The sequence below is a fragment of the Epinephelus lanceolatus genome, chromosome 9 (genome assembly GCF_041903045.1).
Source record: "Epinephelus lanceolatus isolate andai-2023 chromosome 9, ASM4190304v1, whole genome shotgun sequence".
In the NCBI taxonomy this organism is placed as follows: domain Eukaryota; kingdom Metazoa; phylum Chordata; class Actinopteri; order Perciformes; family Serranidae; genus Epinephelus; species Epinephelus lanceolatus.
The window spans coordinates 24,955,925-24,976,799 of record NC_135742.1 but is presented as its reverse complement, the minus strand read 5'-3'; the positions used below and the strand labels follow the sequence as shown (position 1 = coordinate 24,976,799).

The window sequence follows — 20,875 nt, the reverse complement described above, 5'->3', positions numbered from 1 at the left end:
CAGCCTTATCACTCAGTAGATATCATGAGAAGTCAGAGTCTGACTCCCTACTACATCTCAGTCATTAATGCCCCTCACCTCTGGCTTCATCACTGTGCAGCTGCCTCTCTGGTCCTCACAGTTTCAAACAGACAAATTGTATGTGTTCGAAGCAGCGTAGATCGCTGGCTGTCTTCACGAGGTGGTTTGTAAATGTTGTTCAACCCACTCTCTGACCCACAAACTAAGGGGTCTGTTGCTGCTCTGGGCGCCTGCTGCTGGGCGTCCTGCCGCACCTCACCCACAACACAGCCGCCCGCCTAGGACCCAGCCCATGTGTCTCTCTGCAGTCCTGCTCTGTAATCACAGCCCACTGGGCTCCAGTGCTGGTGAAACATGTTAACCCTCAGAGGACCAGACCCTGCCACATGGCATGTACAGTCCAAGACTGTAGGTAGGAGCTGAGAGACAAGAGGTGTCTCGTACACTATTGTGACGTTCCTCAGGTTACTGTAGTTGTGTGTCTCTCACAGCGAGGCAGTTGCAGCACTATTGTGACAGAAACAAGTCTCACTCGTCTCTTATGTCTTCCACAGAAATCTGAAGCCAAGCTGGAGGAGATCTTGAAAGAAATCAAATCTCTCAAGGACCTGGTCAGCTCTCAGGAGAAGCGAATCATCACACTTGAAGAGCAAATGTCCAAAATTGCCATTTAGGGACCCTTTACCCAACCCGCTACAATTCAGGACGTTCCACTGGCTGGGGGGTGGGCGGGACCAGTCACTGCCTATCTCAATGACAGTGTTTCGTCTGAGGCCTGCCTAGCAACGATCCCTAGCAACATTCCAGATGAACTTTTTCTTAGCCAGCCCCCGACCCTCAGTATAACACAGGTGGAATAAAGACGTGTGGCAAATTTAGCAGAAAATACTCTTTTGCTTTTTGGTGACAAAGGACTCCTTTCCTTTTATTGTGTGGCAGTCGTTTTTTATTTTGTCTACTTGTATAAAAAAAGAGGTCTTACAGATTCCTTTGCATTTTAAAAATATGACCAGTCGAATATCAACAGTCCGCATTTGCCATTGCATACCCAAATATTTTTTTACATAGGTATCAGTGTTTCATGTTAACATACCCCAAAATTGTAATGTTGCCAAATTTGACTTTTTGTTTACACCTCCTTAACAGTATTTCTTTCTTTCTCTTTGTGGGAAGATTCAAAATGCAAACAGGGACGCTTAGTGCTGGTAATGTAAGGAGGTCATCAATAAATTACTATGAAATTAAGATAATTTAAATGAATTGGGTAGTTATGCCAGGAAGATGACGTCTCAAACTGTGTAATTAGAGGAAATAAACTCAGATTAAAGACCTGTTAAGCTGCCACAGTCTACACCGAGCACCCAGACATCACACAAATGACAATTCTTGCTGTCTGTGTTGAAGCTGCACAAATTAACTCCTGCTTTCTGCCATTTCTTCCCATTCCTGTTGCTTCCCATCATTCTGACTGTGGACAGTCGTTCACGTAAACATGCATTCCTTTCTGTCTTGCTTCATTAACACGCACAGTGTGCTGATTGGATGAAATGACAAACACATTCCACAAATCTCATCGGCAGTTCTTGGTGTTGGGGGAAAAAATACTCCTATAATGTTCTTCTCTCTGTGAACACTCTCCTGTAGTGACTCAGTTACACTGGTTGGTTGCTGTTGTAACATCTATGTGCTGCCCATGAAAAGACCAACCTCAGCTCTGCTTTGTTTTTGTGAGAGGTTCAGTCAGCGACCTCAGTGTTTAGTGTCCACGGGCTTCGCTCAACACACACAAGTGCAGTCAAGTGTAGTGGGATTATTTTTTGTCGCCATTCCTAACGCATCATATTCCATCCCAGATCTGTATCCTCTGTACAAACAAGACAGGAATTGACATGAAACGACACCAAGTAATCACACATTGACTTGACTCTTTAAAACCTTCTGGTGATAAAACTGGAGATTGCTGCAGAAACTGTTCATAATAGACCTGACAGGCCAAGATTGTGTGTGAATATGTGCCTCATGTCTTTGGTCTTTTTGGGTACCTATCACTATGGAGGTTTTGTTTCTTATTGGACTTGCCTCTAACTTGGATGAATTGAATAGTTGGGTTATTGCTTCACTGTTAATTTTAGCCTATTTCTTGTTCCAGCTGTGCTTATATCCCTCTTAGCACTTCCACTTTTGTTTTAATGGTTTATTTCTCAGATGCCCCTGATTCAGTATAGGTGTCACAAAATCAAGGAACCATTGAATTGTCCGGTCTGAGCTGTTTTAATCGGACTGATGCGATAAAAGCTCCTCTTAATGTTTTGGATTTGTTTCCCAGTGGGAAGCTGAGACGGGTAATGGTTCAGTCTGTTGTTTGCCTTCAATATTTGTTACCACTGTAAAGACCTGAAAGTGCCATAGAGGTGACCACGGAAGTGTTTGTAGGGGACTGTTGTGAGAGTAGATGTGTGTAGTAAATGGAAGAATCGATAGGTGCCCAGACTTAAAACCACTTTGAGGTGCTATGCTTAGTACGAACACCATGTTCAAAGGACACTGTTGCTAAAGTACTGTGTTAGCCACATGGATGACATCATGAAGTCCTGCCAATCCAGCCCACAGTATACTAGGCAGCATTACTTGTTGGGGTTTAATAATCAACCTTGACATTTTGACACTTTTCCACCTCGGTACGGGTATTAAAACATCTTCAAAACTGATGTCAAACCGAGAAGCAGCCTTTTGAGTCATCGTGGCTTTGAGATGCAATTTAAGCAGCGAGTCGTAGAATATTAGTGACAGGAAATCAAGTGCTACAGAAATGTGTCTGACACAAATTATGCTGCCCTATCTTGTATATCAGACTGCCACTCTATGGATTGTTTGTAGCACTGTTGGCACGAGAGCGAAGTTTGGAGGAGTAGTAGTGAATAGCGATCCAAAGGGACACTGTAGGTTGGAGAAATGTGCAGTTGAAAGATAGATGTATGTTTGTAATTTAGGTCTAGGAAACCGAGTGAAAGCTGTGTAAATAACATGACCATATTTTCTGTATTTTTCTTCTTCTTTTTTTTTAATTTGATTTCTGTTTTGTGGTTGTGCTGAAGAGGGTATTTGTGTGGGAGGTGGGTTTTAAATGTTTCCCCTTGTCTTTGTTCCCTGCACCTTGCCATAATGCATCATGAGAAAAGCAGAACCTCCGTTAATGCTGGAGGTTGTATGAATATCAAGAAAGTTAAATCAGACGAAAATGAACCAGGACGGAGCCTCGTGTCGGAGGTCTGCTCAGCATTTTTGTTCATTATTCTTGCTTCAAGTATCAAACATTGATTATAAGAAAAATTAATAAAGAATTTTTAAAATGGGTTCGTTGTATCTTTTCCATTCAGTCACTGCTGTCCTCAGATGTGTCGTCTTCACTGAAAAGATTTTAAGAGAAACTTTGGAAACTTTTAACTTTTTAACTTTTTTTTGTGCAAGTTAAAGGTCCAGTGTGTAGGATTCAGAGGCATCTGTTGGCAGAAATGGTATATAATATTCACAACTGTTTACATTAGTCTATAATATAACATGAAAATAAGAGTCATTGTGTTAACGTTACCTTAGGGTCAGCTGTTTGTCTGTTGTTGTACCGTAGCCTGGAACGGACAAATCAAACACTGGCTCTAGATAATGGCCATTTGGGGGAGACATTTAAGTTCTGCAACCTCACCGCTGTAGATGCCATTAACTGCTACACACTGGACCTTTTAAAAGTTCATAGTTTGATTACAACAAACCTGAGCCTGAACTGAAACCAAGAGGAAGACGTTACAGGAAATAAAGCTTCTTTAAAGGATAGGGCTGACATTCTCCTATATTTTAAGAAACAGACCATAAGCAGCAATGTGTTAGTCCATCTCTGTAATTTACACTTGGAAGTTTTCAGGAATCGTCACTCAAACAGGAGAAAATAATGTATTTGTACTGCACTATTTTCAGCTGCAGATAATACACACTGAGTACGGTGGTGTATGGGCAATAATCTGTTGGTTTGTATCATCATACAGGAGTTACAATTCAATATATTTTGATACCCTAAGCAAGATGACAGCTTGCTTTTTTCTAATTTAGATTTATTGTGTTACGAACACACCATCATATGCATAAAAAGTTTACTTTTATTATTTATATGTGAGCAAAGGCATTAAAATTTGCCCATCAGATCATGCTTGCATGATTCTTTAGGTAAACAAAATAAGAAAATGAAAAAACAAAACAATTAAGAATTGATACAGTATTGCAAAACATAATATCGCAATACTCAAGTGTATCAGTATTTTCTTACACTCACAAGTTGTGTTTATGGACAACATGTGTGACTAACTCAAAATAAACATCAGTTCCCTTTTCCATGGTAAAGAAGGAGCAAATCAGCTGAAGCAACAGCGTGGCTCATTTATGTGTTTTTAATCTTTTTAGGACAGTTATGCAGCTATATGGTACAGAGCAGAGGAATAAATGATATCAGGCTTTGACTACATAGAAAATACTTTTATATAGGATCCGTTTGGTTTGATTGTTTTCATTGGATTTGATGGCAATAAGTAAAATATTGCCAACCTTTTCATTTTAAAGATCATCCATCCATCCATCCATTTTCATCTGCTTCTCCGAGGCCAGGTCGCGGGGGCAGCAGGCCGAGCAAAGCATCCGAGACGTCCCTCTCCCCAGCAGCACTTTCCAGCTCCTCCTGGGGGACCCCAAGGTGTTCCCAGGCCAGGTGAGATATGTAATCCCTCCAGTATGTTCTGGGTCTACCTCAGGGCCTCCTACCTGTGTGCCTAAAACACCTCTAATGGGAGGTGCCCAGGAGTCATCCTGATCAAATGTCCGAACCACCTCAACTGACCCCTTTCGACACGAAGGAGCAGCGGCTCTACTCCAAACTTCCTCTGGATGTCCGAGCTCCTTACCCTATCTCTAAGGCTGAGCCCAACCACCCAATGAAGGAATCTCATTTCGGCTGCTTGTATCCACGATCTCATTCTTTCGGTCACTACCCAGAGCTCATGACCATAGGTGAGGGTTCGAAAGCTCATTTGCATTTTCAATGTAAATAAAATGCATTAAAGATCAGATTACAGTTTTTGCTCTGAAAATTAAACATGTGCAGGGTCGGGTCACATTACTATGAAATGTAGACAGTTACTGAATACAAATTATATAGCAATTTTTTGCATTTAATATCAGAATCCATTGTATTGGGGGAAAAGTAATGTCTGAATACTATGGGTTTATTTAAAAATAAAGCATTGAAAATATCACAGCTGCTAAAATAAATGGAGGCAAACACACAAAATAAAATTTCATAAAAATTAATTTTTTTCCCTCTTTAAACATCTCAAAACATTTCCAGTACAAATAAAGCAGCATTTACAGTTGGTCAAATCAAACGACCTTCATCAATTATAGCAACAGGTTGAAGCCCTTGTCAAAGAAACCCAGTATATCAGACGTGTTGTCCATGCGTTAAAAGACCTGTGTGTAGGATTTAGTGGCAGCTAGTGGTGAGGACTGAAACTTTTTGGGTTTGCCAAGCATGTAGGTGAACTATTGTGGCTGATGCAAAAATGCAAAAACAAAATGGCCCTGTCTGGAGCCAGTGTTTGATTTGTCTGTCTTGGATTACTGTCCAAACAACATGGCGGACTCTGTAGACAAGGACCCACTCCGCATGTAGATATAAATGGCTCATTCTAGGGTAAAGAAAACACAACAGTTCCTATTTTCAGGTGATTATAAAGTAATGAAAATATAGTTATGAATATTATACATTCAAATTCTGCCAACATGCCTCTAAATCCTACACACTGGACCTTTAACAGAGCATTAGTTATCATGAGAAATGTTTAAAAATTGAGACATAATCAAAAATGTTATCAAGTAATCCTTGACAATGAGACTATGATATAATTACACGTTTTCAAATGTAATCTGGGTTGATTATAGTTACTTATTTTTTGTAAACTGTTACTATCCCACCCTGCATGTACCTTGTGCTTTGTTTCAAACATTGCCGTTCACTTTTATTGACTGAGCCCGACTGTACCGTCCAACAGTTATAAAACAGATCACAGACATAAAATAGATAATGAATGGAGTTGTACTGTTTAAACTAAAGTTAGCCACAGAACTGCTATTGTGTCTTTGCCACCAAAAATAACCAAACACACTGTCTGCCAGTGTCTGTTGCACCTTAAATTAGACACACAGAACTATTGCAAGCTGCAAAGCTGGCACTCTTTACAACAATGTGTGAAAAGTAGTGTGAAGAATCCCTCTCTCTAGTTTCTTTATTGCGTCCTGATCTTGGGAAATTGTTGCCTTATGTCACAAAATCTCATGCTGACCAGCTATGATATTAACATCTCACACCACCACCTGTCTAAATAACTGCATAAAATAAGAAAGCAGGCATCAGCAGCCTCAAATAGACAACCTGCGTATTTAGAGACGCATCCAGAGATAAGTGGTGCCAAAAGACCATGAAGTTTATATATGTTCACTCTGTACATGTGTTTTGGGATGAAAGGGGTTGCTTTCTCTCTGCGCTGGTCTTGTGTGCCCTGTAGAGACAGGCTGTAATCAACTGGGACGTAATTAGAGAGGACTCGGTGGGAGGCAGAGGAGTCTTGGGACTCGCCCCGCCAAGTACAGAAATACCCATTCCCTTAAAACATGGGACTCTTGCACTGACTGCACCTCTTTGCAGCAAGTTTCCAAGCAGAAAGCTTAAGTTTAATAAGTCCAACTTAAACAAAATCAGCACACATGGTGGTAAATTACACTTTCAAACAAGATAAAGACCCTTTCCAGAGACAGTTCAGCATCACTCCATGTATGAGAAAACATCAGGTACAGAATCATCTCTACGTGGCTGCTTCCTCTCTCATACTGTAATGCAGAAATAAATGTACAGGGAAAAAGGCCCCATGAGTGCAGGAGGATGAAGAGTGGGCATGGGAGGTTGAGAAAGAGGGAGGAGAAGCTGAAAATAGAGGGATGGACATCAGTTTGCAGGGAGCAGACTTTTTAGAGCTCAGTAAAAAAAAAAAAACAGTCTGTATAACTCAGCAGGGAGGGCGGATGCTCGGAAACTCTCTTTCACTCTTACTTTCCTCTTGTTACTTTGTCTCCCCTTTATTTTCCTCTCTGTCATCCGCACTGCGTGGTGCTGTCCGGAAGATAAACCAAGGATAACCCATTCTGTAAGTATATATTTTTATTTGAAGATCATTTAAAGTGGGTGTTATTGAGCAAGTTAAAACTACAGATGATAATTTAATTTATTTCAAAGCGGTCTGTGAATCCAAACTCACAACATGTTGAGTTCAGATTTCATCATCCATTTGGTTCACACTGATTTAAGTTAGTGAATAAAACTACCATGTGGTGGAATGTGACCAAGTGCATTTATTCCAGTATTGTAATTCTAAAATACTTTTAATGACATTGAGTATTTCCATATCGAGCTGCTTTATACTTCTGCACCACCTCATTTCAGAGAGGGATGCTGTACTTTATAATCCATTACATTTATTGAACAGCTTCAGTTACTTTACAGATTTTCTGTTTATAGGACATGATGCATTATTACAGATTAAACCTCCCAACAATGTATTAAGTAGTTAAATTAGCTTTTATATAGCAATTTGACAGCCATGTCAACAAGTATATGTACATTTAATACCTAATTTCCAAATACTTTTGCAGTTTTACTTAATTTAGATTTACAATGCAGTGCTTTTACATGTATTAGAATATGTTTGCAATGTTGTATTGCTACTTTAACTTATGTAAAAAATACCTGAAGGCTTCTTTTAGCCATGCTAATGTCAGATTTTTTCCTTATATCTGTTTACATCATCAGTGATGTAATTAATGTTTATCCTATTTGACTAATCTCCAACTTTTTTTACTCTCAATGCCAAGGTTACTAAGTGTAGACACTGACAAAGTTTATGTAAGAATATGTTTGAGATGGTCAAACCTCTGCCAGTTACTCCATTTTTGCAAATTTGTGTTGGCTGGGCTAGCATTGTTAAATATTTACCTACCTTTATTTTCATCGAGGCTCCAACTTGTCCAAAACTACCACATATGTCAGACTGAATTTGGGTAAATGTGTAATGAATAATGGCCAATGCATTTCTATTTGATGTAAAGATGCATCTATGAAAACATGACGTCTTGGGTTTGAAAAGCATTTTGTAAATTTAATAAACACTTGGAGACATTAAGCACTCCAATGTCATGAAACTGATTCATTGCATATGTGGTGTTTGAAGGCCTTCAACTGAAGGTAATGTTAACCCTCCAGTGAAATACAGGAGATGTAATTATGGCTATAATTATGCGGATTCAGGGGGCAGTGCTCTCCTATAGCTGTACATCCAAGGATGAAGACCCAACCCATGTGGTCCAGCGACAGAGTACATACTGTATGTTCGACCACACAGGGAGGGGATTTCACACTGTGTAAAGTAAATCAGAGCAGCAGCAGGTTCACCATAGCCTGATGCCAATTAGAAGCTTGTCCTTACAGCTCAGCACTGTGCAATTATATATTTTAAATGGTAACAGACTGAGCCCTGCACCACTGGGTTTCTTTGTTAAAGCACTGAGAAGAGGAACGATGGAGAGAGAATAATGGCAGAAAAGTAATATTGGGTCAGGAAGTTTACTCAGTCAGTCAGATGTACTGTCTGTAAATGCAGGTTTTCCTGGAAGCAGAAATATCTTCATCAGGTCTGAGCTGCTGCGGGCTGGTGTACAGCAGCTGCTGCCCAGTGTAAATATAGAGGCCATAGCCGCAGGTCTCCCACGCCTCTATGCTCCCCCTGGCATATAGCTTCCTCCTGGCTTTGGTGTGGTGGATGGGTGGCCTCCCTCTACTTTACAAATTATAAGGCCTCCAGCACCAAACTCACTGTCTCCACCCCAAATAAGTAATGGCTACTCTGCTGCCTGCTAAAATAGATCTGGTGCAGGATGGGGAATGGCAGGAAAGCGAGAGAAAACTGAGTCAGTAGAATACTGGAGCTACATTTCAGATGGACACAGCCCTTAGAAAACATAGTTTGCATGAAACACTGCTTGACACTAGTTAGTATGGTGGTTTCCAACCTGAGGGTTGGGACCCACCACTGTGTCGCAAGAAAAATCTTAAGGCCCAGACACACTAAACCGTCATCAAAGAACTAGTTACACTGAAGGCTGATTGCGTTCACTTCACGTCGCCTGTGCCTTGGCCAAAAAGTTGCGCTTGAACACACTGCAAAGTTTACAGCCAAAGACCAATTAGCACGTATGTTCTGCGCCTGCGTGAGGGGATCAACTCTCCACACCAGCAGGCAGCAGTAGTCATTCAAATAGCACAATAACAATAACAATAACACAAACAGTTATGAATAGTTTCTGTTAAAGAGCTCAGTAGCCCAAAAAATTATCTTAGCTTAATATATATTTCTTTTAGATCTCTCTCCGTCTTGACTTTAGCTATCTGTTCGCCTCCTCACTTCTCTCTTCTTCTCATTCCGACCTTGTCACATATTGAGTTTGGTTATGAGCCTTCCTTGTCCAGATACGACATGAAAGGTACTCTGGGTGCGTTGGTTGTTGATGTTCTAGGGCATAGAGTCAAGTTCTGCCTGTTCCATGCGTTGTCTTCTTTCAAAATACACTTCTGTTTTCACAGGAAATGTACCGTTTACATACAGTCTCTTTCAAAATAAATGCACTATGTCGGTACAACACACGAATTGATGTTTTTTTTCCTCAATCAACTAAAGCATGTGGTTAGGCTTAGGAAAAAATAACAGGGTTTGACTTTATAATCGTATGGGACGCGAACACTGCTGTCTTGCGTGAAGGTCAGTGTTTGTTGGACCCAGCTGCCACCCCTCCCGCCTGCCCTACTCAGACTTTCATTGCCTTAACTTTCGTTCTTGTCTCTCTGTGATTCCCCCTGATGCCACAACGTACTGTTAAACTATAAAAGGACCGGCTGCGTATCATGCCAATGTTAAAAGACGGCTTTTTTCGTCAGTGTCTGATGCTGCAAGTCACTGCCCAAGCGTTGGATTTCGATGACTTTGGAGTGAGACCAATCAGAGTGATTTCTCTCATCAAAAGGCCCCGCCAGGTCCTACGCTGATTCAATAAGCTGAATTAGCCCAAATAAAAAAGGGCAAGGGCCGACTGGTGCCAGATGTGCAGGATATACTGCAAAAACTAGGGCGGCAGACACTCACAGATGGCCTGACATTGACTAGCATTGTGTATCAGGGCCCTTAGGGGTCACGAGTTAATCAAAAAGATAGGAAGTAAGTCAAATGTGCATCATGATTCTATCTTGAAACATTATGTCTCAATGCAGAAAAGTCAATACTCAGAAATTTAAAACCTAATTCTGGACATTATGATCGTCTATAACAATTTTAACCTGGCTGTAAGGTCCTCACGCCTGTAATTTGACCGACTCAGACTCCCGCCCCCCTTAGTTTCTGTGGCCAGGTCGGACAAGCTTGACAAAAACAAGCATGGTGAGGCTGGCTCTGTTTAGGCGGGTGCCACAGTGTGTATTAGATAGTGTCTGGTCATCTGTTACTTTGACAGCTCAACATGGTGTCCTGGTACTTAATGTAAGACAGCATTTTGCAGCGGTGTTCTGTGTGAATTAGGTATGTGTAAAGTACCATACTGACACTAACATAGTTAGCTGTGTGAGCCAAACGTTTGGGTCTGTGCCATCTGGGCTTCATGTAGAAAAGGTAGTTCACATAGTGACGGATTGTCTGTATGGCTCCTTATTCACAGGAAAAGGGAAAATTTACCGAGGTTCTGTCTGGTAGCATGTTTGCTCAAATGTTATAGAAGTACAGAGCAAAAATGGGCAGGATTTATAAGGGGCTATGTGACGTGCTGTCAAATATCACCCTCTACTGTAATTGGCACATGTCCTCCATCTGTTTCTTCTATTGTTTGACAGATAATGGAAGGAAGTCATCTGTAGAATAAATATGTAGTTTGAGCCAGGAGGAGAGTAGCTCATCATAAAGACTGGAAACGGAAAAATAGTGACCCCGGCTTCGTCCAAAGTAAAAGAATATCTGGCAGAGCTTCTACAGCTGGAGTCTTTTCATCACCTTGAGGTTGCAACTGACTCCAGGAATTCACTGCCCCAGGCCGCTTGTCACCAAGAAATAGTCAGCGTTACAGCACATAACTACCTTTAAAACGTTTCTGATAAACAAACTGGCTGAAGTGTTCATTAGTGAGCTTTATGGTGCTGGCGGATGGATTTCTCAACTGTTGAACAGACACAGGCTGCTGTTTGTCCCTGTTTCCAGTCTTCTGATTTTGATTTGGAAATATTTCCTCATTTGATCCTAAATTCACCTTTGTTGTTGCAGATGTGAAGATGAAGTCCTGTCTGGTTTTTCTCGTCACCTGTGTGACCCTGATCTCGCTGTGTCATGGCACCCCTCTCACATCCCTGGAAGCCAGCGGTGATGAAGCAGAGCTGGAGCTCCTTTTTCCAACCTCTTTCTCCACTCGAGCACCTTTTCACATCTCCGCCACTACTGGAGCTCCCACCCTCACCAACACCATCACCACCACTATGATCCGCCTGAAGGACTTCGTCCTCACCCGAGTAGTGGACTTCCTGCAGGAGAATCTGCTCATCATCATTGTCGTGACCTCCCTTCTCATCGTCATGGTCTTCATCATCTGCTGTGCCTCTGCCATGAGTCACAAGCGCAAGCTGGAGGCCTACAAACCCCCTCCTCACCCAAACAGGAAGTATATGGCTGATAAAACAGGCGGACGCAAGAATTCAGGCGACCTCCAGGAGAGGCCGTACGCCGTTGACCACGTCAAGAGGGTCCAGACTCAGAGCATGGCCTCCCCCAAGAACCTGCGCGTGCCATCCAAGGCTCTGGTGGGAGAGAGGGGGAGAGACGTCAGGTCATCGCCCCGCCAGGAGGTCAGAAATGTCAGGGCGGCAGAGGAGGTGGAAAAGCGGAGAGAGGAGCCCAGGCACAAAGAGCAGCTGAAGTACAGGGAGGAGGAGAGATCCAGCCCCAGCACCAGCTCCGCTCATCCAGTCTGCACCTGCCACATGAAGAAGGGCCACCATTAGGGCCTGTTCAGGGCTGATGTGGTGTAAGAGGTGAAACGTTGCAACCATGACATGAGAACAGGATCAGACATGTTGGTTATGCTGCACACAGGTTCATGCCTTTAGATGAAAAAGGATCCATCATTTAAACACTTTAAATGTTAATAAAAATATGAACCTGATCACCTGGAGTATAATCTAAAGTAAAAATGAAAAATACCAGGATTGAAGATGTGAGTAGAAATCAGAATACTCAGTTGTGTTAGTGCATAAATCCAGTCTATAAAGTTTTTGATTGATTAAAAAGCCACACTTGATATCAGAGGATGTGGAAAAATAATGGCTGATTTCTTTGAAGGCTACGTGCCGACAGCCTTTCACTTTTAAAGCGACTCAGTCGTCCTATACAGTGGTCAGCCACTTGGTTTTATCAGTGATTACCACAGAGTCTCAAACACCTAAAATAATGTCACTGTGCCAGTGAAGTAGCAACACTTGAAATAATAAGTGAAATCAATGTTTTTCTTATGGATACATCTTTTTTTTCTTTTTTTTTTTTGAAGACAAAAAATATTTAAAGGTGAAAAGAAGAGGCAGCCTGTAATTCCGCAATCTTTTTCAAATACAAATGACAAGTATTTTTAAGTGTTTTTAATACAGATATATATTACTCCATATGCCTGCCTAGACAGAGAAATCTCCTCAGTACCTCCTGCTGTACGCTGTGGCATCTTCTCAGCAACTATACGAGCTTTGGCTGAAGCAGTCTGTCATTTAGAGCAAAATCTTTGCTGCTGTAAATAAAGCAAAGTGAGACGCCAGTAAACTTGATTTGTTGGATAAGTAATAAAAATTCTTCTTTATATTTACATTCATATTTACTTCATTTTGTTGGCATAATGTTTTTTTTGTCATATTCTATTGTATTTTACTTTAAGAACTTGATTCACATAGCTTTATACTGCATTTGCGACTGTTATTTCTGGTGGGTAAAAAAATACTTATATCTATAATCTCTCTATGTATTTATTTGGTGATAATTCTGATCTGCCATTATTAAAAGCAGGGTTTTTGGGATAAAAGCTTTGTGAATCAGGGTCTGAATTTTTTTTTTAAATAAGTAATACTTATATATAAGGTAAATTATGGGTTTTGTTTGTAATATAATAATCTGTAATGAGTCATAAACTTGAGTGCAGGGATAGATAGTGGTGATATGTAATAGGCGGGTGTGATATTTGACTCATGGTGGTTTAAAAAGGTCTTAAAAATCAAAAGCTGAGAAGTGTATGTTTGTCATATTTGTCTTATTATATTTGATTTAAAATTCAGATCACACTGGAGAAGATAATTTGTAAGAACTCTCCATCTCTCTGTCCCTTTACTCAAGATAATGACTCTGAGCATCTCCACCAAATGTGTTAGTTTGTGTGATTTATGGGCCAGACTTGTGTCATGTTTAAACACTCTTTAACCTCAGATTCCTCAGATGTTTCTGCGCAGATGCTTCCTCTGTAAGTGACCGTTTTTATTGTTTACAAAATGACAGTTTTGTTTTGCTTCTGTTGAATAAAATTGTTGCTAATGATGTTTCTGTCATTACTGAAAATGGTGGAAACTGTTTTATAATGAGAGACAAATGCAGGCCTGAAGAAACCTAAGATTAGAAAACGTCTAAAAAGAGGATGCTTGCTTCAGTACGTGCACATTATGTTCAACTCGGGAATCTGTAATTTTGAGCTGCACAAACTCAAGAATTTTGGCTAACTATTTTTAAGCTAAACACCCAAATGTCAGATTTGTCATATCTGCTCTTTGGAAGCATGAACTGTCTTGTAACTTAACATTTCAAGCCCAAGGTGTACACGCACACACACACACACACACACACACACACACACATACATACACACCATGGTAACAAGCTCCTCCACATTTTTATGATTGGCCGTGATGAGGCAGCTGGCACCATCATCCCCAAACACAGGCCTGCAGAAGGTATCAGAGCCTGGAGATGACGAGAGCCCCCTTTGTCCCTCTCTGGCTACTGTACAAGATTGTTTAAATATTTCAACAGCAGTAAACCAGATACATACAGAGCCCTTTGCTCCAAAACAAGAGCTCATGTATTGTCTCGTCAAATCTTAAGACACTGATTTGTTCCAGTGAAGTTAAGGGAAAAAAAGAAGTCGTAACTTTTGGGTGTTTTGAATGAGCAAAGAAATACTGCCCTCCTGTGAACAGTACAAGTATTGATTTATCACTTATGGATGTTAATGAATTTCTTTTTTCATCATATTTACCACTAACATCTTGACATGGATGCAGTCTGACCACATCTCCAAATCTATTTAGTGCAAATGTATTGAGATATGATTACATTTTGGTACATTATCTGAAACATAAACTAATTCTTAACTAAATTTTTTTGATCTGAGTCAAAAGTAGGTCAACCTACCAAAGATCAAACATCAAAGATGAAGGTACAGCAGCTCAAAGGCAAGCGTAACCCTGTGGTGGCTGAAACGTGAGCCCTGACAGAGCCTTGCACTGGGGTCAGATTCCCCACGCTTTTGTCCATGAGGTGCTAAATAATTCGAGAAAATACTACCCCTTCACTTTCACCCTTCCCATCAGGTGACGGGATGACACACAGCCGCAGGACCACCCAGCACCTGTCCCAGGCCTGTTTGCTACTTCCACTGTCAGAGTTTTAGGGACCTTTACCTTTACCTTTAGTGACCTCAGATAAGGAAATATTTGGGACACCCAACACCCGACACGTGTTGTTTCATTTTTCTTTTTTTACTCAGTATCTCCCGCTGAAGCTCCTGCTCTGTGTATTTAGACCCTTTTCACTTTCACTGACAAACAGCAGGACCTCTTAATCAATTTGCATGGTGAGGAGGATCCAGAATAGGTAATACAGCACCTTAAGGCTGTCGTTAAACTTTGATGAGCATCTGCCTGGAATTCTCAACAGCAGCAGTGGTTACATCCTAAGAGAAAGGGAGGATCATGTGAGGATCATGTAAGGACCATGTGGTGACGAGCTTTCCCATCTCCTCAGAGGAGCAGATAATACAGCAAGAGAACAATGGTAAGTGCTTGGGCCTTTACTCATTTATTTATTTTGTGTTACTGCATTCTGATAAGCCATCCTTTATAAGGGGTTTATAAGCTGCTTATAATGGTTTTATAAATGGTCTGCAGTTGTAAACATTTATACGTTTTTAACAAACGGATTTTGGTCCAAATTCCCTGCAGCTTTCTTACAGGGTCAGAGGTCAGATAGTCTACTTGATTAAATCAAGATGTAAAAAGCATGTCATGCTCTAGATTTTTCCCAGCCTCTTATTAAAGGAACGCTTCACTTACCAAATGATCATTTGTATGTTGGTTACTCAGCCTGTGTTGCGTTAAATTTGTGAAGGAAACGTCTTTCTCGCATGACTCCGTGATGAACAAAGAATCCAAGAACTGAGATAACTCTTCATGAATTGAAGTCATAGGGGGCCATGTTTAACAGCAAAGCATTTGTGTACAAATTCTCGCTTACCTTGTACAGCATAATCCTCATCTCATTTATCCAGTTGTATGCTCAGAGCTTCCCAAACAGAAAACCCTTTCCGATTGGGTACTAAAATTAAAGTGAAACTTATCCATGTCTTCAATGCCAGACTCCATTGGCAAAAACAGCACATTTACTTCCTGGACACGGGAGCTACTGGTCTACCACAGCCTCGATTGGTAGTTTGTTTGTGTTACTGCGTGACTTTGTTGAATATGAACAAACCCTTTAAATCACCAGGTACCAGTTACAAACACCAGTTACACAATAGTACAACTTACAGAGCTATGCAGTGGTAGACCAGCAGCTCTTGTGTAAAATTACTGCTTTTGTCAATGGAGTCTGGCATGGAAGAAAGCAAAGTTTCACTTTTAGCTCAGCTCCTCATTGGAGAGGGCTGTCTATTTGGGAAGCACTGAGCATTTGACTGGATAAATGACATTAGGATTATACTGTATGAGTTGTGTGAGAGATTGGAAACGATGTTTTAGTGTAGTTTTGCTGTTGTTCAACACGGCTCTAATTTATTTCAGTTCATCAAGAATTTTCTCAGGTGAGTATTGATATACAAATGATCATTCTGGGGTTAAATCTGAACCATAAAGAATAAGCAAATGATTTATTATCTATTATTAAAGCCATTAGTTACAACTTACAAACCCTTAATTATGGAGTAGTACCCACTCTTTTAGTAGAAGTGCATGAGTAATGTGTCTAATGTGGTCGTCTCTCTATTATTCCTGGCAGTGAGTCATGCTTTGGTGCAGATGTGGTGTCCTACTGGTTCTCTGCATCTGTCCTCTAACCTGCCTCGTAACGTCTCCCTGTCCTCCCGGCTGCTGCTGCCCTCGCCCAGGATTCCTGGTTTTGTGCGAGTCCCTGGGTCTCAGGTCACTTCCTCGCTCTGTCCCTCTCAGTACCTCAGCTCTCTCTGTGGCCAGAAACCAGCTCTGTAACGTGGACCACCTGCTCCGGCCCTTCTCTGACCTGCAGGAGCTGAGCCTCAGTCATAATCTGCTGAACCGCTTCCCTCGCGGCCTGCCCCCCAGCCTGGAGTCCCTGCTGCTGCAAGAGAACCGCATCACTTATATCACTTCAGGTGCCCTGCGACAGTTGGGGAACCTTACTCGCCTGGATCTGGAGGACAACCGCATCCGTGCCATCCAGCCCGGGGCACTTCAGGGTCTTAACAAGCTGCAGGTCCTGACACTTAAAGGGAACAAGCTTACAAGCCTCCCTATGAATCTTCCTCCATCACTGACACACTTAGACCTCTCGGCAAACTGCATCTCTGTCCTGGACCTGCCCTCGCTGTCCGCCCTGGTCAACCTGCAGGTTCTGAAGATCAACAGCAACTGCCTGCGTTCAGTCCCAGAGAACGCCTTTGACAGCCTGCCACGTCTGAGATCCGTGGACCTCACCAACAACCTGTGGGTGTGTGAGTGTGACATCTTGTATCTGTACCGCTGGCTGCTGAGTGATCGCGTGAGGATGGCCACAGATCTGGTGTGCACCGAGCCGGTCCACCTTGCTCACCGCCTGCTTTTGAACCTCTCTGTAATGGCTATCTGTCCTCGTGTCGTGAAGCCAAATGAGAGGACACACCCACAGGACATCAACTCTACACTGGAGAGGAAGCTGGAGACGGTGACAGTGAGGCCAATGATACCAAGCTCATTTAATAACAGGAGGTATTTGGGGAACTTGTCACAAGAAACAACTGTTGGACATCTTTCCAAAGATGTTCACAAGACTCGTGTGTTACTTAACCACTACTCTTTAGAGACCCTTACCTATGAGGAGTGTTTGTCCCTGAATAAAACACAGTCAGTAAACCTACCCTATTTAAAAACCACGACTTCTGTCCCTTATGAGGAGCAAAAATGCAAAGACAACACCACAAGTCAGTCTCCTCACTTTGATGCAACCTCAGCTGAAGGCACGCGATCTTTGCTCTCCACAAACAGAGAGGCACCCTGGCCCACTCCCAACCCACAGCCGCTTGCACAACAAGACTCTGCCGCGGTCATCGCTCTGCTCGCTGTGTTATGTGTATTAGTGGCTCTCCTAATGCTGGCAGTGCTGTTTGTGCTGAAAAACGTACTCCTGCACCATCAGAGAGTGGCTCCACTTAATGTTGGATCTGGTGGATGACATCAACACAGACACAATGAAAATATTTTTTAGATTTTTTATTCACAGTAAGCACAGTCCCACACAAAATTCTGTATTTTGTTTTTGTATGTGTCCTTAAGCTGTTGCTCTAACTGCATTCTCATACTGAATCCTCCTCACAGGACCAGTGACTTCACACAATCAAGCCAAATGCTTAAATGCCAAAAAATACAAAAAATAAAAACCCTGAATCTATGGTGTCTTATTTGTGACATATCTCCAACATTCAGCTCCCTTGTGTAAATTCAAGGATAAGACTTGTCTTAAAATATTCATCATGAACTTCCCACTCCAAAATCAGCATCATTTAAGAACCAGTATCTGACCATCTGATGAAAAGCAAATGAACACCTCTAACATTTTTTAAAGAGATTGTGAAACTCCCAGAAGAAGATGCAAGACCAGATGAAGCATTATGGTGACCAATCTTGCAAAGAGCACTGCAGTGAATCATCACTGGGCTGGTACTGTCACGTCATGGATAGGTAAAAAAAAGATATTAATTGGCGGCCTTGATACGTTCCTCCTTCTTCTCCTGTTGTTTTATTCTGTAGTCTGACAGCGCTGCTTTTATGGCATCTTCTGCAAGCACTGGAAAAAAATGAAGATTTTAGAAACACTTTAAAATTCTGCTCTGATTTTACAAAAAAAAAAAAAACAACATACAGTCAGGTAACACACTGTGGGAAAAATCTTAAGAAGTGAGTTAAGAAACTCATTTCTTCAGATTTTTTCCTTCCTGATACTGATTTTGGTACCTGAACTTGCGTATCAGCCAATACCAAATACTGATACAATACCAAAGTAAATAAATACAGCTGTATCCTGCTAACCCTGTATGGGTGTGAAATAACTGCCATCACTGTCATGTGGCATGGCTCAGGTTAAACCCTTTGTATAAAGGGCAGCAGGCATCTCCAAACTGAGACAAACTGAACCACTTCTTCTCTGAGTGAAAAAAATATTCAACTTTCCACTGCTCCTGAAAGCAGCTGCTATCGCTGTCAACTTAATGCTTTATTGCTGGGAAGAAATGTCTGTTGCTAGGTAACCATTTGTTTGCTTGTTTACCATCTGTTTATGGAAACTCATTAGTCCCACCAGCGTTGTTCCTACTTGGTGCATGTCTATTAACTGTGTTAGTGATGTCAGTGTGAAGTAGATGTAAAAAATGCGAAGTTAACTTGCTTGATTAACCAATACTGTGTGGTGGGCCACAAGAGTCAACCTGCTTGCTGTTTAAAACTGGTCTATGGGCTGTTGGGCTGGACTTTGGACATGCCTTACATACTGTGAATGAATGCCAAAGAATTTTCTTTTATTATCTAGTTTGACTGTGAGTCATACATAAATAAATAAACTCTTAGTAATTAATAACAATTTCTTTAGGATACATAAAAGTGCAGCCACAATTTGGTAAAATAAAACACCTTTAAAATTGTAAATAGTACAGTAACATTATAAAACTGCAGTGCAACAGCACCTTAAAAAGTAAATAAATCTAGGAATAATTTACAGTTCCTTTAAATTTTAAAGGAACCACCTGATGAAATCAAAGCCTCACACACTATACACATCACTTTTTTACTGGTCAGACTATTTAGTGTAAAGTATTACAAAATTGCTGACATTTTTCTATTGCTTAATGTTTCACTATTGACAAGAGATCAGTAAGACAGTAGCTGCACGTGGCTACACTGTGCAATTTGCAAAGAAGAATTGACGTCCAGGTGTAAAACTACTTTAAAAGTTATTAATAAATGACATTGTATCGGACTGTTGATATGTATGTGGTATTTTAGGCAGCATCTCAGGCATTTCTGATATTGGTACTGGTATTGGACCAACTCTATAAGATCAAACTGAACAGCTTAAAATGTATGAACACTGAGCATGTATAGGAGATTTTTAACTGTTTTGTTAGTCAGTGCTTTTCACCACCAGTGAACAAATGAGGGAATATGCTTTGAGATAACGACTTTAATTCCTTCAGTAGAGTTTCTGCAATGTGTAGGATCTGTAAAGGAGCACTGATGGCGTTCAGATGGCTCGTTATGTACCAACAACCTCACTGAAACATTTTTTCCTTTAACCTGTCATCCATCTTTATGTTTACTAAGCTTTCCTCTGCATGATGACACTGACTTGTGTTAGGAAGCATGTTAAACTGCTTACATTCCTTCACTGTGGTGCTTTGAACTTACTGGAGCAATGCAGCTTGACTGGAGGAAGGCAGAGTTCTTTGGCAATGTCTGTGTTCTTGATCTTCAGAGCTTCATCGACCTGCAGAATGAAAGCAGACTATAACAAAAACGCTGCACTTTTAAAAGCAATTATTCCTCTTTCCTTTCCACCTGCTGTATACCAACTCACCGACTTCCCCTTCACCCACTCTGTGGCAAGAGAACTGGAAGCAATAGCTGATCCGCAGCCAAATGTCTTGAACTTAGCATCGACGATCTTGCCATTTTCATCCACCTGGATCTGGAGACGATACAGAGTCAAACACTTAGTTGTACAACAGGACGCTGACTGTCATGACAGCTGCATGTGACCTCCAACTTACCTGAAGTTTCATTACATCACCACAGGCTGGTGCACCCACCAACCCTGTCCCCACATTCTTGGCGTTTTTGTCTAGAGCGCCCACATTTCTTGGGTTTTCATAGTGGTCCACCACCTTGAGGAAAGTGAAAAAAACACGACACATCACTGGTTTGTTGTGTTGTTTTGATTTTTGATGACACGCGCTGGTTATAATAATGAGTTTAAAATACATTACCTTTTTGTGATATGAGCAGAAGGCACTGAGCTCAGGGCTGAATAACCTTCTGCTAAAAAACAACAGCGAGGACGCCAAGTTTCGTAAAGGTACAGCCGCCATGTTGAGATACGTTGATGAACGGAAATCAACGAGTGCGCACGAGTGAGGAACGAGCAGTTTTTTGTTGACA

At 41.3% G+C, this 20,875-nt stretch overlaps 4 protein-coding genes across 6 annotated transcripts in view; 3 read left to right on the top strand and 1 right to left on the bottom strand.

Annotated features, from left to right (window-relative positions):
- Nucleotides 1-3,374, top strand: part of coro1ca (coronin, actin binding protein, 1Ca) — a 38,027-nt gene extending 34,653 nt beyond the window's left edge. For all 3 annotated transcript variants that reach the window (XM_078170741.1, XM_033619688.2, XM_033619689.2), the window contains one exon: nt 576-3,374. In XM_078170741.1, the coding sequence (XP_078026867.1) occupies nt 576-695 (120 nt within the window). In that variant the 3' untranslated portion in view covers nt 696-3,374. The remainder of the gene's footprint in view (nt 1-575) is intronic.
- A 3,731-nt stretch (nt 3,375-7,105) lies between these two features.
- Nucleotides 7,106-13,763, top strand: LOC117252942 (uncharacterized). Its single transcript, XM_033620238.2, has 2 exons — nt 7,106-7,259; nt 11,466-13,763. The coding sequence occupies exon 2, from the start codon at nt 11,474-11,476 to the stop codon at nt 12,194-12,196; it is 723 nt and encodes a 240-aa protein (XP_033476129.1). The 5' UTR covers nt 7,106-7,259; nt 11,466-11,473; the 3' UTR covers nt 12,197-13,763.
- A 2,736-nt stretch (nt 13,764-16,499) lies between these two features.
- On the top strand, nt 16,500-18,243 carry tmem119a (transmembrane protein 119a). The gene has a single exon (XM_078170739.1). The coding sequence runs from the start codon at nt 16,500-16,502 to the stop codon at nt 17,898-17,900; it is 1,401 nt and encodes a 466-aa protein (XP_078026865.1). The 3' UTR covers nt 17,901-18,243.
- iscua (iron-sulfur cluster assembly enzyme a) lies at nt 17,924-20,860 on the bottom strand. The gene is made up of 5 exons (XM_033619064.2): nt 20,704-20,860; nt 20,488-20,601; nt 20,295-20,405; nt 20,126-20,204; nt 17,924-18,512 (listed from the first exon to the last, which is right to left on the bottom strand). The coding sequence occupies exons 1-5, from the start codon at nt 20,803-20,805 to the stop codon at nt 18,421-18,423; spliced, it is 498 nt and encodes a 165-aa protein (XP_033474955.1). The 5' UTR covers nt 20,806-20,860; the 3' UTR covers nt 17,924-18,420.
- Between the last annotated feature and the right edge of the window lie 15 nt (nt 20,861-20,875).